The sequence below is a fragment of the Zootermopsis nevadensis genome, unplaced genomic scaffold (assembly GCF_977971745.1).
Source record: "Zootermopsis nevadensis isolate Lab colony 2312 unplaced genomic scaffold, Znev_1.0 Znev_ptg000023l, whole genome shotgun sequence".
In the NCBI taxonomy this organism is placed as follows: Eukaryota; Metazoa; Arthropoda; class Insecta; order Blattodea; family Termopsidae; genus Zootermopsis; species Zootermopsis nevadensis.
Genome location: NW_028259155.1, coordinates 8,984,260 through 9,003,713, shown reverse-complemented (window position 1 = coordinate 9,003,713; position 19,454 = coordinate 8,984,260). Strand labels below are relative to the sequence as shown.

The 19,454-nt window shown below is 44.5% G+C and overlaps 1 protein-coding gene and 1 long non-coding RNA gene across 7 annotated transcripts in view; one reads left to right on the top strand and one right to left on the bottom strand.

Moving 5' to 3' along the window:
• The window catches only part of LOC147872908 (uncharacterized), a 297,959-nt gene that overhangs the window by 173,509 nt on the left and 104,996 nt on the right, over window positions 1-19,454 (bottom strand). The window lies entirely within an intron of this gene.
• Window positions 10,011-19,454, top strand: part of LOC110835043 (uncharacterized) — a 30,834-nt gene continuing 21,390 nt past the window's right edge. Inside the window, exon 1 of one of the 2 annotated variants that reach the window (XM_022074877.2) lies at window positions 10,011-10,607. In XM_022074877.2, the coding sequence (XP_021930569.2) occupies window positions 10,590-10,607 (18 nt within the window). In that variant the 5' untranslated portion in view covers window positions 10,011-10,589. The remainder of the gene's footprint in view (window positions 10,608-19,454) is intronic. The other variant, XM_087354489.1, reaches the window with a different exon arrangement.

Here is a 19,454-nt window from a genome sequence, read left to right as displayed (position 1 = left end):
AAGGAAATTGTTGCCTTACTTTGACCGGCCGCCGTGTATCATCCGAAGACACCGAGCGACTCACATTAGACGGAGTCAGATTCTTCCTGAGTCGCCTCAGTTCCTCCGGGAAAGTATTCGGTTATCAACGCGACAATTTCTGATTCCGGCATCCGTCCAGAAGTCCACAGTTCGTTAAAGCAGAGCAACCCACGATTATTGTCGGGATGTAAAACTGCCACGTGTTTTGTATGGCTGTTTTTTTTTTTGGGGGGGGGGGGGGATTGATGTGCGTTTCAGTGAACTGTGACGAGTTTAATTCCAGGGATGTGAGGTATCCTCCCTCCTCCTCCCCCTCCTTGCAGAATGCTCGTTATCTGGAATAGCTTACGTCACACACTCCTTCCTTGACTCATGTAAACTCTTCTCGTCCGTCATTAGCATTCGTAATGGAAAGTTAAAGACAGCTTAATTTCAGCCTCTCAAGTGCATGTGTTGAGAACGCCCCCCGCTGGAAAACAAGTAATTATCCCCGCACATCTTCATTGCAAAGTATCTCGTAGAAATTCCGTCGCTACACGAAAGTGACAAGGTTTTCAGATTTCAATAGACGCAAGGAGCCAATCGCTTCGAACACTTCGTACGAAATCCAGCTTCTTCTCCGTAGAACTTTCCGACAGTCGGTCGATGTGAGCTGACTACGTCATAATGAACGTTAATTTCTCGGCGCTTGTTACGTGAATTCCCGACAGACATCTTGAATAATAAAACATTTTAAAGCAGTCATCTTTCTAGGTTTGACTAAACTGGTCAGCTAACTATTAAGCCAAGGTCATCAAGTGTTCGGCCCGCCAACCCACGCGTCCAGAGCCCAGAAAAGCGGAAATACGAGGGTCACTCGACAGGCCACACCTCAGCACTCCGCAACGGACCACCTTACAAAAATTGCAACTTTATTACGAATAAAACAACGCATTTCAGCTCTTTCGCACGGAGTAACTAACCATCTGATTTATAATCTGCCCTTTTTTGAAAACGGGCATAAATATTCTGTGATATCAACAGAGCTCCTTGAAACATGTCCGATGTCTCCAGGTATCACATCCGCGTGTCTGAGGCGGCAAGAGAATTCTGGCGACGAAATGCAAGCTTTTGTCGTCGCGGGTATGAGCTTCAGCGGCCACCGGTGTAATCCTCCTCGGGTTGCCCGATGCAGCGGGTCAGAGGCGTGAGATGACTCTCAGAGGACACAAACATTGCCCCAGTCTCTGCGACAGAGCGTCAACAAACACGCCTTTGCCGTCCTCCTGTCTCCAGGAGGAACCCTTCAAATGGACCGATTAATTAAACGCAATTAAGTGATTGTCTACCGCACTTTGGTTGAATGAACATATAGGCTACATATATTTTCCGTCTGTCAGATCAACTTTCATTCTCTCTCTGCCTTGCCCCATCGAGTCTTCTCCCCCGGCCCCGCGCATTATCATTTTAATGAACCGCATTCAACCCGGTCGTGTGGCTTCCCAGATCGGCCTCAGCACTAATTAAGTGTTCCTTCACGCGGCCACAAGCGTCCGCCTGCTCCTCGCTCGCTTTGCAGTGCGTAAGCAACTCGTCTTTGAGAAATGCCCTCGACTTCATTCTGACAGCTCAAGTGTTGGCATTGTGTCTGGTACCGTCTGTCCACATTCGCCGAGGACACGTCTCAGGACACTTCGGCTACGTACCACCTACCTGCCATCTGGCCCCCGACATGCCCGACAACGAAACTTCATAACATGAAGAGCGGGGAACTCCACGTTTCCAAGAAGGCCTTCGCTTCGTGGAATTAATCAGTGAGTGTCGCTTTAGACGTCTGTAAATAATCCGCAGTCCAGAAACAAAGGAACGCTCGAGGCACGCGCTGTCACAGCCCCCGGCCTTAGTCCTGTGATCGTATTTTCCGTGTCCTAACAGAAGTGTAAATCACGCCGTCACTCACTTGAAAGTGATGTACGTATTTCAAGCATGTAGAACGCATTAATTATGGTCAGTTCATCTACTCAAAGAAGCTTACAAAGCCGCTTAATAAAGCTGGTTCACTGAAAACGTGTGTTCGGATAGTTAAGTCAACGAATTCGCCAATGTGAATAAAAGGAGCGTGGCGTCTGCTCGGCTACACGAAATACCACGAAGTGGTTCATGAAGAGGGAATTTTATCTACAACGAAGACCAAACAGCCCTGAGGGTTGAACGAGAAAATCACGTAAGGCTTCAATAACATTACTTCATACGAATTACGGGCCAAACAAGGGTGCTCCCCCTCTCTTCAGTACCCCCGGGGTTAAAGTAGGCCACGGCCGTTTCCTTCACGAACTGGGCGGCGGGAGAGGGGAAAGCGAAAGCATACCGGCGGGGTGGACAACGACCGCACGAGACAAGGGTAACTTTTCGAATTACATCGTTCTCGCTTTATCACAAATCTCAAGTATTTATGTCAAAGTTAATGTAATGGCGTCTCGTTCATATTCGTGTTGCATCCGGCCACAATTAGTGAGGAGTCTGTCTAATGTTTCAGGCTCGGCGTCTTGAATATTCATAGACTGAGCCCATTAACTGAGACCTTTCCCTTCCAGCGACCACCGCGGACGCAACTTTCCTGTCTCCCTGGCTTCCCCACGCACACCGCAGGTCCCAAGGCAGCGGAATCATCGGTAGGACAGAATCCAGTCCGTACCGAGAAGAAAACACAACGCCTCACCGCTACAAAAAAATATTTAAGAATTCGGTCCGTACCGCGAAGAAAACACTAAACTTCACCGTTACAAAAAAATATTTAAGAATTCGGTCCGTACCGCAAAGAAAACACTAAATTTCATCATTACTAAAAATTATTTAAGAATTCGGTCCGTACCGCGAAGAAAACACTACACTTCACCATTACAAAAAATATTTAAGAATCCAGTCCGTACCGCGAAGAAAACACTACACTTCACCATTACAAAAAATATTTAAGAATCCAGTCCGCACCGCGAAGAAAACACTACACTCCACCATTACAAAAAATACTTAAGAATTCGGTCCGTACCGCGAAGAAAACACAACTCTTCAGCGTTACAAAGTTAAACTGATTAACGCTGTTTAAGGAAATAATGGCTCTTTATTATAAGAATCATACGAGACACATGTGAAAATTTGCTAACTGTTGAAGCAGGTGGTACATATAGTTACCACCGGGATCTAAAGCGGTACAATGTCAGACACTTCAAAGCAAGCTTCAACAATTTTAACTGCATGCAGCATGAATCACAAGCTGATAGTAGCCTACCTGCGGCATTAGGAGCGCGCAACTAGCGATTACCACGACCCGGACGTTCTGTTACTGCATTAGTTTCGATATTACGTCCTTTGTCAACTAAAAGTGAAAAACGCAGAGGTGTCCCGATAGACGCCATGTAAGCGCTTGGGGGGAGAGGAGGTGTAGCTCCTACTCATTCTTAACCTCGGCAACAGATGGGGTGAGTGGTCAGCGTCACGCCTCGACCGTGCTTTACTCCCGGGAAAGGACCCACTGGATAGGAGGCTGGGTGGGCCCCAGAGCCGGTCTGGACGCAGAGGCTAGACGAAAAATCCTCTGCCCCTGTCGGGGATCGAACGCCGGTCGTGCAGTCCACAGTTAGTCACTACACCGACTGAGCTATCCCAGTTCCGTCCTTCGCCAAATTTGTAACTTAAGACTGATTAAAAACTTTGTAGCTGACAGAAGGTTGTAAAAGAATTTCGCGTCTCGCGGGTGCCCTGAGCCGGGGATCGACTGACAAGAAGCTGGCGGCTGCCGTCACACGCACTTCAGCCGAACGCAGGCAACGGTGTGGCCGCTGGACCTGAGGCCGCAGAGGGGACAAACTCGTGACCGACCAGCGCTTCCGAGAAAGTACGTAAGTATGTGCGAGGCGTTTTTTACCAGTGCCGCGCGAACAGCAACGATTTCATTTATATTAAACGACGGCGAATCGATTAAAAAGACGCATCTTAAGGTCGAGGACTTGCGAGTGTCTGCTGAAAGAAACGTCGAGATTCGAGGACCCTGAATTTTAACTAATGAAACGGTCGTCTAAGTTGTCATCGGCTGACTGGAAATTTGGCTGCAGAACCAAAATTTGGGCACTCTGCCGAGAAGTGTTTCGAAAGCCATGCCACACACACACACACAGATCAACCAGTTCGTGTGAGGAATGGAAAAATATTTCCACTGCAACCGCTCGCCGCGACCGAAACGCGACGGACAGGCGGACAGACGCAGACTTTGCTGGTGGTCCAATGCAGTAAAGGTTATTAATTAATACAGCGTTCCTTTCCTTGTGTTGAGGCTGGAAGGCTCATATACCACCGAGACTCGGATGTGATGGAAATTGCTAATGCCAGCAATTAGGGAGGGTTTTATCTTGGGACATGAGTGATATGCTTGTTCAGAATGAGACATTGCACGCAGCATCTTGTACCCAGGGTGCACCGCTACAGGCTCGTCACAGGAACAGAACGAAATGAGCAGACTTGTTTGAGCCGGTGACCACTTGGCTCCACTGCAGAAAAATAGACCAGACCACAGAAGGCTTCTTCTCGTGGCCTAACAGTCCAAGACTCAATACAATCGCAGCGAGGGTTGCAGAAATTAAGGGACGTGAACTGAAAAAGGTAAATCAAATACTGTCATAAACATTGAATTATTTTCAATGTGATGCTGCCCAAATTTCGTTGAAATTCATTTCAAAATCAGGACGAGGAAGCAGACAGTCACACGTCTACAGCTTGGGGAAATTTAAGTTTTGTAGAAAATAAGACAGAATAGTAAAAGTATAGGAATTTTGTGAGCAAATACTTGAAGATCGTTAGACGTAATTTAAACGCAGAAACCAACCAACAAATTCAGAATTTAGATTCCCCGAGGTCGTCTCACGTGGTAATGCAACAGGCTGTGTTCCGTCAAGATATGAAGTGACCCCAGTGATGTCAGACCTGTCTGGGGTCAATTATATTTGCGCGGGATGACTGTCTAGCTGGGGAATCCCCCCCACCCACCCACGTTCGGTAACGCTGACAAATAACCATGCAAAGGATGCGATATCGGAATATCTCGACAGAGTTCAGTAAGGCTGCCAAATATCGGACGCGAGGAAAATGTTTTTGCCGGCTGTCGAGACGGACAGACATACGTCACAGCCAGAGGGAGGGTTTTTATAACTTCGCTGGGAACGCGACTGAAACAGAAGTCAGTGGGGCCAACTGCTGTCTTTGCTGGGTGTGAGTCGTGCCCGAGCATCGAACGGGCGTCTAGGAGAAGCATCGTTAGCAGGACCGTCGTGGGTCCACGTGGGGGCATTTCAACAGGTGAACACTTTGGAAAGGCCCCGCCCCACAGACAGACGAGGCATGAGCAGGGTGACACTGATGATACCCACGGCGGGTGGCAGTAACTCGATCCTGACACCACTTCCACAGATCGATTTGCTAGTCGATATCACGTTCCCCGACGCAAGGCTTCGTATTTGTGCAAACGGCGCCCAGAAGACACGCGAAAGGTTTGCTCATGCCAACGACAAACGATAACAACAGATAACGAAGTTAAACTGTCAATAAAGTGAGAACAAAAGACTGTGTGTTGGCGTAACAACGTGACGAAATTCGTCTGAAAAGACTTGGGCTAACTTTAGTTCGTATTTCATGGGGAAAAAGAAAATTCCAGCAACATTTTAGAGTACTTGGTCGATAAAAGCGTAAACTGCTCGGCCCGGCGCGCACAGAATGAAATATTCTCGCTGTTAACGCTCTGTAAACTCAGAGCACGCGTGTAATTGTCCGGGCAAACACGTGATCACGAACCTGCGATGGAAACAAATCAAACACAAGTCGCGCATTTACATGAAAAGTGGAATCGATGGGACCGAGTCACGGATGTACAACGCATTTCAACGATCACTTAGCATACAGACAGCTGAGACAGCGACGCGCAGAATACAAACGACCCACTTTCGGTCCATCCATCAATGCCAGGCGATCGTTTGGTATTCAGTCGGCGGCCTCCGAGAGGCGATCCTACACGCCACGATGACATTAATTCCCGATGGTAACAAATGGAGCACAAACCGTTTCGAGAGCAGATCAACAGAGCTCCGCGTGGTAACTAGGCAACTGGACGATCTCATTTAGAAACGGACAAGGGAACTTCCCAGCACAAAGCGATAATTCACACTTCAACAGACGTCGTTCGTGCCCACCGGAAACCTTAGCTTTACCCGATTCCTGAAATGTATGTCCCGTGTCCACTGATGTGACTGGGGGAGGCGAAACATGACGTCATATTTCGCACTGGCCAGCCAGACAATCAGACGCCTTCTTATAACGCGACCTCCCGCGTCCGTTCTTACGCGCATGTCTGTTACATCGACACTGAACCCGGTTCTTTGCCCAATATTGTACATCGGTGATTCAAATAATTTGTGCGGGCTGACGTTGGATCGTCCTTCAGGGCGCGTTCTGTTTCAAGATCGCCTTTAACCAGGTGTCGAGGTGTAAGCTAACCGCGCTCCGGTCGACTGCCTCGTTATCCGTGTTGACACAGTGAGACATGAAGAAAGTTGAACAAAGGGGTTTTCGCCTCGTTCACTGCATTTTCTCTGGACGCGAGTGTCGGAGGACACGCGACCGACATTTCTCAAACCGGGGGAAGTATCTGCGTCAACCAGACGGACAGGCGTCGTACCTCGAAGACAAGGATCGTCGGACACGGACGGAACAGCGACTCAGTGTTTCTGGCCCGAAACACTCTGAGACGAAACGGGAGACGTGCGAACGCGTTCAGTAACTCGAGAGGAGCGTAGCGGAGGGTCTTTGCTAATCGGCGTCCCCTTCGTGAGGGAACTCGTCCTGGTCGCATCGCGTCGCACATCCCGGCCAAGAATCAGCTGTCAGAGTAATGACGAGTGAATGATCACGAATTGTGACTGAAGATAAAATACGACGAGGATTCCTACAAAAGGCAGTCAAAAGGGAAAAAGTTTCCCATAGCAATAACAACTCAGCGCAACCTCCACTTGAGTGAGTGAGTCTACATGCAATGAAGCGTAGTTTTTATTGTTTTAAAATAAGTCAGAATTTTCAACAACAAAAAATTGGATTTCAGGCTTTCACGACGGTGAGTATGAATATTGGTATCTTCTGGGTAGTGGAGTCGTATAACCCGCTATAAGGTTACTAACGTTTCGGAGATCCCTGCTGCCTCCATCATCAGGGCGATAATCCTTGATGATGGATGCACTTACCATTTAGCGCTCTGCGACAATAAAGGCCATATGAAGCCCTGGAACATGTTTTTCCTCAGGCAATACTCTCGACAAAGTGACAAGACAGCACTAGCGATAAGCACATTCATTCATGGCGTAAACGATCTTCTGATTTTCGGGTTACGTAAATAAATACACCGCAGAAATATCCGACCTAAAGTTTTACACAAATGTTTGGAGGTAGGCGGGTGTGGGGACAATACCCCGAGACACGGACTGGGGAGGCCGTCAACGGCCAGAGATTCACGACGCGCCACAGACGAGGCACAGAGGCAGAAACTGTTCTCGACTGGATCCAGCCGTGTGAATGGAGAAGCGAATTTACCACTCGAAGAATGGTTTCCTTCTTCTTCAAATCGCGCCGGCCACACGGAACGTTCGTTCCAATCTCGGCCAACGCCGTAATTTGGAGGGACACGCGCGCGTTGTGAGGCTGACAAGTCGATGGCAAAACTTACGAGCCGAGATGAATGCGTTTAAAATATCTCACGCCTAATCACGGCAAGAACATACTCCCTCCTGTCAAATGCAGGTTCCAGCAACCACCAAGAGGAATACAAACACAAATGCGAAGGCAGAGCGCGCGCGGTCTTTAACACAGCTTCCCTGAAGATGCCCCCAAAAAACTGAAGCGAATGAGCTAGAAACCCAGTGCATAATACGGACTAGAATGTTCATGCAGTATTGAAATCGCAGAAGGCACTTAGAAATTGATAAATAAAATGAAATTATTTGTATTACAACAGAAATATTATTTAAAATTAAATTATTTGGTTATTGCGTCAAATCACAATGTATTTAAAATAAGATAATTAAAATAATTAAAATATCATTCTGTGTTCCATATCGAATAATCGATTTACAATTGGAACAGTTACAACATGTTTCGGTTTTATAAAACCATCATCAGGTGTAAAATTATATTAAATTTAAAACTCAATTACAATTTTTTTTTACAATTTTTCGTAGTGTAGTTTTTTGGAGGTCGTGTCCAGATATTTTCATATAATGGATCAACTTTATTGTTTGAAGTGATGCTTTTGATGTTTACATCGGTCTGTGATTCAAAGAAACATTAATGAATATAGATGAATATAGAAAACAATTAAATAAATAAATAAATAATATTATAAGGAAAGTAAAATAAACATACCAGAGATGAAATAGTAGACAACACAGAATGTTATTTTAATTATTTTAATTATCTTATTTTAAATACATTGTGATTTGACGGAATAACCAAATAATTTAATTTTAATTTAATAAATCACAATATGACGCAACTACACTATTTTAGAAAGATTAATGTTCTTATTACCAGCGTTCTCCACTCTCTAGCTTGAGCTAACCTAACCTAACCTTGTGGCCCTGTTCTATCTGTCGCATGTTTCGGCCGAGATTTTTTTTGCTATCTGTCAGATTTTTTTGATATCTGGTGTGGAGGTTATGCCACTAGAGGCAAGTCGAAATACGCAATTCCTCGTCCCCTACAATCGGAAATACTGACGTGACAGATGCTCTAAATCGTGAGGTGAGAGGACGATTCTCCGCCATTTCGATATATCCCATGATCCTTTGTGAGAATTCATGACGTCACAGCTCGTGATTATTATCGCCCGTACGTTTGCTGAATGAATTTCAAATTGCTGTTTCACTAGGTAGAATTTGAGGCACTCCTTGATGATGGAGGCAGCAAGGACCTCCGAAACGTTAGACTACACAGCGCTACAACCCAGAAGACAGCCATCTACGTTACCGCATTATAAAATCGTGCTATATTATATTTTTTTATCAGCGAGGATGTACGTCTATTGAAATTCAGTGAAGTGATTGATTATGAACTGAGCCCTGAAGTTAGCGAGACAATGAATGTTCACTCTGCGGTCGTGTGTAAAGTGTTGATGCCACTGATCGACCTCGCAGGTGACGAGGACAGCGAAAACAGGCCTAAACAATACGAACACACATCGTTCCATTTTTTTTCCCGTCAAAGCCCTGCGGTGCGTTTAACATCGATGCACCATCGATCAACTGCACTCAAGAAGATCGATCAGCGAGCCTCGGAGTTGAGTACTGATGAAATCTGCCGTGGAAAAAGATCCAGTTAATGAAATAGGAGACGTGAGAGGGGGGGTATTTTATTCCGATGGAATCGGGAATCCGTGGGACCGATGGGCGAAGATGAATAACACGCGGATGACGACTGAGTGAGTGAGTGAGTATTTTGTTGGAAGTCGCAAGAAGGCTGCCTTAAGTCCCTTACTTAACTTCATCATTAGCCGACCGTCAGCCTGACATTTGGAACACAATTAATCGAACTTCACCATCTCGGAATAAGAACCATCAATCAGGCTCTTTGTTAGTTCGTGCCTCAGACTCAACCCACTGATGATGGGTTTCGACTTTACACAGAGAGATCTTCCTCAAGGACCAGATATGCCGTGGTCGATGCGCTCTTACTTTGAACAAGCGACGCACGCACTCATCAGCTGTCTCGTCCGCCAACGGAACACGAAATTAAGTTCCCAATCCACGGGAAGTCCGACTTCGTTACACGAGACGGGACCAGTTCTGGTGGCGTCACGTGACTGGCTCGGGGTGTCACGCCGTGGTTCAGTTGATTAATCCTTCGAGTGCCCCGAAGAGAGAACGGAGAAGGAATTTGGCCTCGCGAGACGACGCATCGTTACTGAGTGTATGTGATGGTGTTCTGAGGAAAATCGTGGAAAAACTGGAAGTGTCTTTACTCAGTCGCTGTTTACCCTGTGGCCAGTCGGCCACTGCGCTGACCACCCCGTGAAGCCAATAATCTCAGTTGCTGCTTGTTGTAGACGAGCGTCTGCTTTGCCCTGCGGATTCAGAACGTTCCTGGGCTGAGGCGGGGGGCGGATTGGCGTGCAGGGTCACTGAAAATCAGTTTCACGTTGCCCGGAAGTAGAATCAGACTCCTTCAAGTGCGAAGAAGTTAACTTTCCAACACGCAAAGAGCCTGATTCTGAATGAGCTGATATCCCTGCCACCTGTTGGCAGGTAGGAGCAACAGCGGACAGGTGAAGAAGCCGGTGATTGGTCGGCGGTGACATCATGCCCCACTGCCATGTGCACGACGACGGCCCGCAGAGCAGGGAGGGCCCCGGCGAAGGCGAGGGGATGCGGCAGGACGGCTCTGCCCTCACAGAGCAGCCATGTCTCGGTGTTGACAGTTGGTGGTGTGATCTAGTGTTCGCTTCATGACGTCGTCCCTGCTGGTTTTCGACGAGAGACTCGCCTGTGCCTCGCGCCCGACACACCATGTCCGATTTCACGGATGTAAGTAGCAAGTGTTGTTAAGTGCGAGCGAAAATGTGGGAAGTGTTTGGTGGTCCACGAGGTTAGGTTGCAGAGATCGAAGCCACTAATTCGCTGGCCGCGTTCTTCGAATAAAACTTCGTGTACTTAAACTTGCGTCGAAACGCAGCGTGTGACGTGCGGTTTGCCTACATTTAAAATCTTCGCGATTTGATCTAAGTTCTACCAACTTTCGTATAATTTACCAAGACACTGGAGAGAAATTACACTCATCTTGTTCTCTCGGGCTGGAGTACCAAGTGTGACGTACTTTGGACTTAAATAGTCCTTGCACGATTCTAAAATATCTTGTGGTTTCAATGAGACACCTTCTATAAAAGTTTTAGCTGAAGACATATCTTGAGAATTTTCTCACCATCTGCCGATTAAATCAGGGATTAAATAAAATTCACAAACGTTTAATCTAAACCTCGTGGCGTCAGTCAGCCGCGGAATGTCGCAAGTCGTGCAGAAACTCACTCGTAAATAAAATCGCTTCTTCTGTGTATTAAAACGTTCTCAGTCAGAGAATTCTGTTTCGTGACGCATCAGAGCCACGCGTCTCCCGTAACCACCGCCAAACGCATCGTGGCTTCGTTATTAAACCATTAACATTGTGAGGAGTGTATTTTCCTTTAGGAGATTAGTCAAAGTCTACGATGGCGCGGGTTCTGAAGCTCGCGGACGTAACGATCGCCTGACGCGAAGACCGCGCCGTTGCCGTGAGGACTGACGGTCGACCAGGGCAGGCCGGCGGCCGCCCGTCGATGTCCGCTCTTCGCGCTGCTAGTCGAGATCCGAGACGCGCACAGCCGAAGCTCGTCTGAATTATATTTAAGTATTCAGTCCGTACCGCGAAGAAAACACTACACTTCACCATTAAAAAGTTAAACTGGTTAACGCTGTTTAAGGAAATAATCGATGTTTATTCTGATAATTAATTAACCCTTCGAAGCCGAAGCTCGTCTAAATAGCATTTAAGAATTCAGTCCGTACCGCGAAGAAAACACAACGCCTCACCATTACAAAGATCAACTGGTTAACGCTGTTTAAGGAAATAATCGCTGTTTGCACTGAGAATCATTAGAACCACAGAAATACAAAATGAAGAGTTACCGATTCGCTAAAGTAGCTGGTACATATAGTTACCAGTAAGATTCAAAATGTAAAACGGTAAGAGCACTGTCAAAGCGATTTGTAACAGAGTAGACGGACAGAAAATTGTTTTCAAGTGACAAATCGCTGACGAAAATTAACAATTAGGAGTTACGCAAATGTTGAACAATTTCAAAATAACGAGTTAACATCTGCATTGTAGTTCCAAATGCCAAATTTACGAGAGGTTTCACCACAAAACATTCGAATGCAATTTTTGATTCTATCCGTGAAACTACGGCCCGCATTTACAATAACATCTTCTGTGTTTCGTCTTTTCATCCTCGAATTTGACTGAAGACAGCGGCTGAAATTACGAATTTATTTCCCGTTGGTCTGAGGCGCTCTTAAAATGCGTCGTTGAACAACAACGAACAATGCGTTAATTTCGCTTTTCATTTTGCGCTACACCTGAAAATTATCGCAAGAACGCGTTAAAATTGTTGGCAGTTTTTGGAGTGGTTGTGACTTCTCGGCGGATTTCGGTTTTGTGACACGTAAGAAATTATAGGGAGGTTTATTTACCTGGGGGTGCAGTTCGAAGTTACAGATTAAGAAGGCTGTGGAACGACAGGTACACCAAAATTCATAACCAAATTAAATTAATTAAACAGTGTCAGATGTTTGATCGCTTCAGGAGCACGCGTCCTGGCATTCACCGTGTTTAACGACGGCCTCCCCGATCGCCGGACGCACGGGTCGGGACATGCGCAGTGGAGAATTTGTTTATTCCAGCAGCGAAATCGAGGAGACACGAGGACGAAATTGTGAGGATAATATTAAAAACTGTCTTTGAGCGACATGCTGTGGCTTCACCTGGCACCGGATGACATACAATGGCGGAGGCCTGCCAACATAGCGAGCGACTATCAGCTTGTACAAGGAGGACACTCACCAACGAAATAATTTTAAAAAATGTTGATCATAAAATCGACTGGATTTTTAAATAATTTATCAATTTTTTGTATTGTACATGATCACATTTACTTTAATTTTAAATTCGAAAATTTCTGTAATCAGCTTCTCTACTGGCCAAATTATGTTTTTCCGTCAGATTTTTCTCAGCGACGGTTTGACACTGATTCGATCTGAGTCAGGCCTTCGACGAGGTCTCTCACCGGTCGAGCCTAATAATTCTGGCCTATTCTCACTTCGTCCGTCAAAGTTCTACCCCGTTTAACATTTTTCATTAACGACCTTTATGCTAAAATTAATTATTCATTTATTTACTGATTATATTAAAATATATCGACGCTTAAGTCTTCAAATCCCTACAACTTGTGATCGCGTCTTTTGCACGTAAGATGACCAGTAGACGCTTCAATTACTGCGTCTACTTTTGCGTTTGACTGCATTTTCAGATGTCATGTTGACATGTACAGCGATTTCAAAGAACCAAGGACATTTGTGCTTTATTCATTATAAGACAAATACTTTCTCTTCATTAGACAGTCTAATTGTTTCATATAATAATTTAATTACGTCAAAGGTGTATTATTCCTTATCGTTTGAATAATCTTAAGTGGACTGTCTCCATTAAAAGAAAGAAATATGCAAAGAAAAGTTGCCAATTTGCGTCATTAAATTTCTTACATTTCGATTATGGTTTCACTTTGTTTTAATTTGAAAACACTTCATTCCAGACGACATTCTGCTGTTTATTCCTCATTGGTCTTATTCGAGGACAGGATACATTTTCGTGCGTCTGAAATTCAGACGAGAGAATTTTGTGCCTCCAGACTGAACAGTGCTCTAAGTCACGGGCCTTCAACTACGTAAGCCATTACTGCAAATGACATACCTGGGATCAATAAACAAATTTTTAGCGAATTTCTAGCGAAACGGCGTCTTTCTGAGAATTCTTTCTCGATACGAAAAATCGTCGAAATTCGTTACACGCAATTAGTTTAGTTCTGTTGTAAACTACTTTTGTTAAATGTATTTTGTGTATTTATTAAGTGTTTGCCGTGTCGTGGGTCCTCTGCCTTCGCCAGACACTCTTAATTATCGCGCGTGACAGGACCAACAGATCAAATTTCGATACAAATTGGCCTCTCGAATGTTTGCGTCCGTGTACGTAACCTGACAAAGCGAACGCCGACATCAAAATTTCAGGTGACACGTCCTGTCGTATCTCATCATCCGTCGTGTGACATTTTTATCAAACAGCGAAGACTTCGCTTATCGTCGCTGAAGGTGAAGGAATGTACGAGCGTTTCGTCTTCTTGGGCAACGGAAATGAACGACGAAACATCGCGTAACCTCAATTCGGGAACAGAACAATTTTAATACTCCGAAATTCGGGGAATTCCTACAGAATATTCTGTCACACTTGTTCACAGACAGGCGAAGACTTGCCTCATGCACTGCACGGGCCTTTAGCTAATTCGCTTTAAATTCCTGCAGACTTTCAGCCTCAAAATAGAGTCGAGGACTTCACGATTCTTAAATAAATAAATTCACAATTCCGACTCCTTCCGTGTGTTCCACGCCTCAGTGCAACTGTAGCTCAAAATATTTTTTTTTTTCGAAAGATGGGTGTCTTCTGGGTTGTAGTCTGATTGACGTTTACCGACGTTTCGGAGGTCGTCGCCGCCTCCATCGTCAGGGCGACGAGAGTAAGCCGCGCCAGTGGACACGGTTAAACATCAAATGCTACAAAATATTTTTCGCTCGCGTAAATTAGCAATTTACCGACGTACCACCGACACGCACAGAATCAAACGCATTTATACACGTAAAATGTTCCTTACGTTTGTTGAATTTCATGAAAATTTTAAATTTCTCGAACAGAGATCACTAAAAATCTCCACGGACATCGTTTCGGCGCTTCTGGTCACACGGACGGACGGACACGATGGAGCTAACAGGCGCATTTATTTCTAGATGTGAACGCGCTTTGCCGGGGCTCTGAGGATAGAACCGGCCACTTAGTTTCGTTCATCATTGAGGCCTACTACCGCTCAGACAAGACCTACCCTCTAGCGTGCAATCAATCAATCAATCAACCAGTTAATCAGCCACTTGGTCAGGCAGCCAGCCAGACATTCATATCAGTTGAATTCTGATATCTGGCTCCGTCACTAAAGAAACAGAAATAAGACGCAGCTGGACGCTGATACATTTTAAATTGCCTGCCTGACGTATTTTTTTAAGTTTCAACTTGTCCTGAAATTTAATAATCGTACGTAATTCTTTCTGGCAGATTTGTATGTGGGACGTTTCACAATTAAAAGATCAACCGATTCCACAGACTTCGAGTCTCTGTGTCTAAAGACTTTCAGACGTGAACACAACTCGACTCCAGAGCTTGTTTATCATCGAGTGTACTCAGCGGTACATGCAGGCCCTCTGAGTTAGCCCACATTTACTGTTCACGACGATTAGACGAATTCGGAATAAATTCCTCGTCTTCGCATTCACGAATTCAGGTTTGAATTATATAAAATCCTGTACTGCCTTGTCTTATTTCGAGACATAAAGCTTCCCAGCAATAACGCTAGATGGCAAAACGCCCATTTTACAACTGCTGCTACCATTAGGCAGCTTTAGCAAAATGACTGAAATGACTTTGTGCGTAGTATAAGGCATTCTTATTCTAATTTCTAAAGGGTTAAAGGAATGTATAAATGTGGAACCGAGGTACCAATTCTCTGTTGCAAAGGCGCGCACTTACAATTTGTAAATCCCGGGATAATTCCTTCGAGAACAATTGAATGTCTTGCTCAGTTCTTACAGCGTTTCAATCCACGTGTCTCGAGTTAAATCGATACGTCGCAAATCAAATATCAATATCGAAATAGTGACGATATTTAGGCCTACCATTAATCAGTGGATATTTATGTATTTGAAAAGTCTTTTCGAATTCAACTGAATTATCTGACACAAAAAGTCGCCATGAACGAACCAAGAGTCTTTTAGTTGGCTATCTGCATAAGCACAGTGCTGTAAAGCGTGGAGGTTAAGGTTCTTAACCGCGAACAAGATGGATCTGGGAACGGTGCAAAGCGGGAGAAATCTCTATGCCCCTACTGAGAATCAAACCCGCGTACCGACTGAATCACCGGCTACTTAACTGGTTTTAATACACGCCTCACATTCGCATTTGATGCTGTAGGCTGAATTTTTAATTGAATACAGTTCTGAATAATTTATCTTGACTCAAGCCTCCCATTTCAGGCACCTGTATCATTTACATGCATTAAAATAAATTTGATTTTTCCGAAGAGTACTTTGTAAGATAAATGTTTCCAATCGTCAAATTTGTTAACCGCTCGCGACTGGCTGACATGTAAGTGGAACGCCCATGTGTTCATTCCTTTGTTCCCCAGCTCAGATAATATTCTATTGTATTACTTTACGAAATCGATTCGCCACGCAAATTTTAAGTCGTTACTTAAGCTTAAATTAATCGTTCCTCCTTTGATTGGCTAAGCTATTTAAATGGCAAATATTACTTAACAGCAATACAACGTGAAACTTCAAAAGTTCAAACTTACTGACTCAGTCACATGCAATTAAAGACTTAAAATTAATCCACGTTTATTTTTTAATATTTCAATTTTTATTTCGTAAGTCGGGGGGGGCAACCCCCCCCCCCTCCCATCAATAAGACTACACCACCATTTATTTATTTCTTATATTCACTTTCGTATTTCAACGTCTGCCGAGTTCCGCTGTTAAACTGGAAGGCCAGCGGCTGTTAGAAGCCAAGAACTCGCCATAAATGAACGCCGGGCTTCGGAAGCTTCGCTCCTGGTCCGTGCCCAAAATAAGTACTCGCGTTTTACTTCATTGTGAACAATTACAAATCAAGCTTCTGCGTTATGCCCTAGGAACGAGCGATTCGCCTAAAATTATATACTGTAAATATAAATCGGTTTAATACGTGAGCATTGGCGTCTGAATTTATGAATTCATTCTTTCTGTTACGCCTGGACAATGTTTGTTGCGTGCGAAACCAAGTCTTCCCACGGGAACTTTTAAAAAAATGTTGTTTAAAAGTCTAAAATTTACCATTTCAATCCAAATATAGCTCAGTAAAATCATCACCACCTTCGTCTTAACAACAGAGTAAAATCATTGAAATAAAAAAGTTCAGAACGTAACGAAAGTTAATTTCTTCGTAACAAAGTCTGAACGCACTAAATCGACTATTAACAAGCAAACATATCGACTAGAAAAAGCCAAATTAATGCTCCGCGCTGTTTGCTCTGTGCAAACGTGGCTTGGCATTTGGCCCACAGTTGGCAGCACCTGCTTTCCGGACCATAACCTAAAAACGTAACAAACTCTGGTCGAAGCAATTCGAGTTAATTTCGACTTACATCCGAAGTCTTCACGGGATATCTGTTTCAGTAAAGCGATCACAGATATTTGGCAGCCAATGTCGATAATCTGTGACCGTGACAAATTTATGCACACGTAACTTGAAGTCCGCACTGTCCCAAGCCGCCATATTTAACTGGAGTAGAGTACCAACATGACAAACCGAAGGGCTTCGATATTTAAAACCATTCGACGAACACGTCTTTGGGTAACACAGATCCATAGCGAATGTCTCAGAGACGACGAAATCAAACACGTAATTCAAGAAACACGGACAAAGTGTCTGTTTGTGTGTCACATTGTGCTCTGAGCTACAGAAATCCGTGTGGACGTGAGGACGCACTCCGTACACGAATGTTTCTCTGATGGATCAGAGGGTGATGTCTGTACGCCTTCGCGCTACCTGAACCAACTACCACATACAGTCGATACATTAAATTTAAATAAGTCCGCAGTTCTGATGCGTATCCACTGGCGTGCTGGAGCGAGTCCATTTGATACTGAATTATAACCTCTCCGTATTTTGTAGCCTTAAAATTAATAAATTCTACTACCTGGTTCGGTAATAGAAAAAAAGAAACTCGAATGTGATCGAGCCATGCATAAAAAGCATCTGTAGGCGGACGGGAATTCTTGTTAACAGGGCATCCTACTTCTTCTTTCGAACGGAAGAATTCCTACGTACCAACTGAGGCTGTCAGAGAAATCTGCGGGCTCATGACTTATCGCGATCAGACGTCATTAATCTGTCATAACTCAGAATGGCTTGCCCTCGTTTCGCCAGGACTGTACACCACAGCGCTCGCTATAAAATTAGATAGGAAAAGCAAATTTAACGACGACTTTTCAGTGTCACTAAGTTACTGCTTTGAGGAAACATGCAAACGCCTTTAGAGTACGTCTAAAAATCTTTTTGTGAGTGCTTTGCCCAAGCGTTCAGCTGTTAACGTAGATGGAAAGGGTGTACGGTTTTGTTTTAAAAAAATATTTTACACCACGGTTTCTCAACCCGTGGCCCGCCGATGCGTTTGTATTCAGAAATGACCGCGTGAAAGCGACAAATGTTAAGTTCAATGCAGAACGAAAAAATGAATTGGATTCAGAATAAATCAAACCGAATGCTGAAATATCGCCGATTTCGTTAAAGGAAATTATTGTTTGTAGCTCCGTGTAGTCTGGTAGAATTTTACGAGCGTCTAACAGGTCCTTGCTGCCTCCATCATCAGGGCGACAGACTCATCGCCCTGATGATGGAAGCAGTAAGGACCTCTGAAGGTTTAGTAAATTCCCACTACAACCCAGAAGACCGAGAAAACATATCCTATTTATTATTGTTAGTTTTATTTAAAATTCAAAGAAGCGACAAGGGTGAATGTGGTCCTCGTACGGAATGTTGAGTAGCCCTGATCGAATGAAACTACAGATATCAGAATCGAGACACTCCCCGCCTTTCATAGGACCATATTCCGACTCTGATGAATCCGGTGCACGTCTCCTTAAGAATCTATATTAATATTATCCTCCCCGCTCTGTACATTAACAGAAAATTGTTGCCAGGTAAACATCAGTGTCACTGCAGGCTCCAATGGGGGTAATTTCACCGAGTAGCACGGTATAACCTGCTTAAATTTCCAAGAAATATAAAACAATTGGAAATTACCTGAGTGGCATTCAATCTGTGATCGTCCACGCGAGTGTTCAGAAAGTAATTCACCATCTACAGCGCATTTCTATTCTAAATTAAAAATTTGTGTTACTTAAATAAACGCTGAGTGCGTACGTACGTAGAGGTCAGCATCTTTGGCGACAGCGTTGGTGCACCTGCTGTCTTTATTTGCAAGCGTCAACTTGGGATCGAACAGAGATTCTGCCCGCGTTATAAAAATTCATGGCGTATAAGAGATTTGTGATTTTAACCGCGGTAAAATTTCTGAATGTGTGCTTGTCCAGGTTTCGCCGTCTTGTAGAAGGTTATAAAACCTTTGGGAGAAACATACGGCCTCCACCTCGAGGAGCGAGACGCTTTTTCGGGTCGACCGACAGCCGCGATTGCTCGCTTGACGGCGAATTCCACGCTCCTGGCTGTTAACATCTCAAAACCTAGGAGTCTTAAGTCGAAAGCCCGAGATTTGGACGTCCGAAAATTACGTAATAACACAACGCATGTGCATAATAATCTGAAACACGGCGGCCAGGGATCCGTCTAGAGACTGCGTCATTCATTACCCGTAGATATATTTTTAACCCTAGGTCACGGGGAGTCTCACTCTGTCCGCCATTTCAATTTTCTTACAGAGACAGTGAAAGGTGAAATTATTTTCATCTGTAATAAATAAATTCATCGCT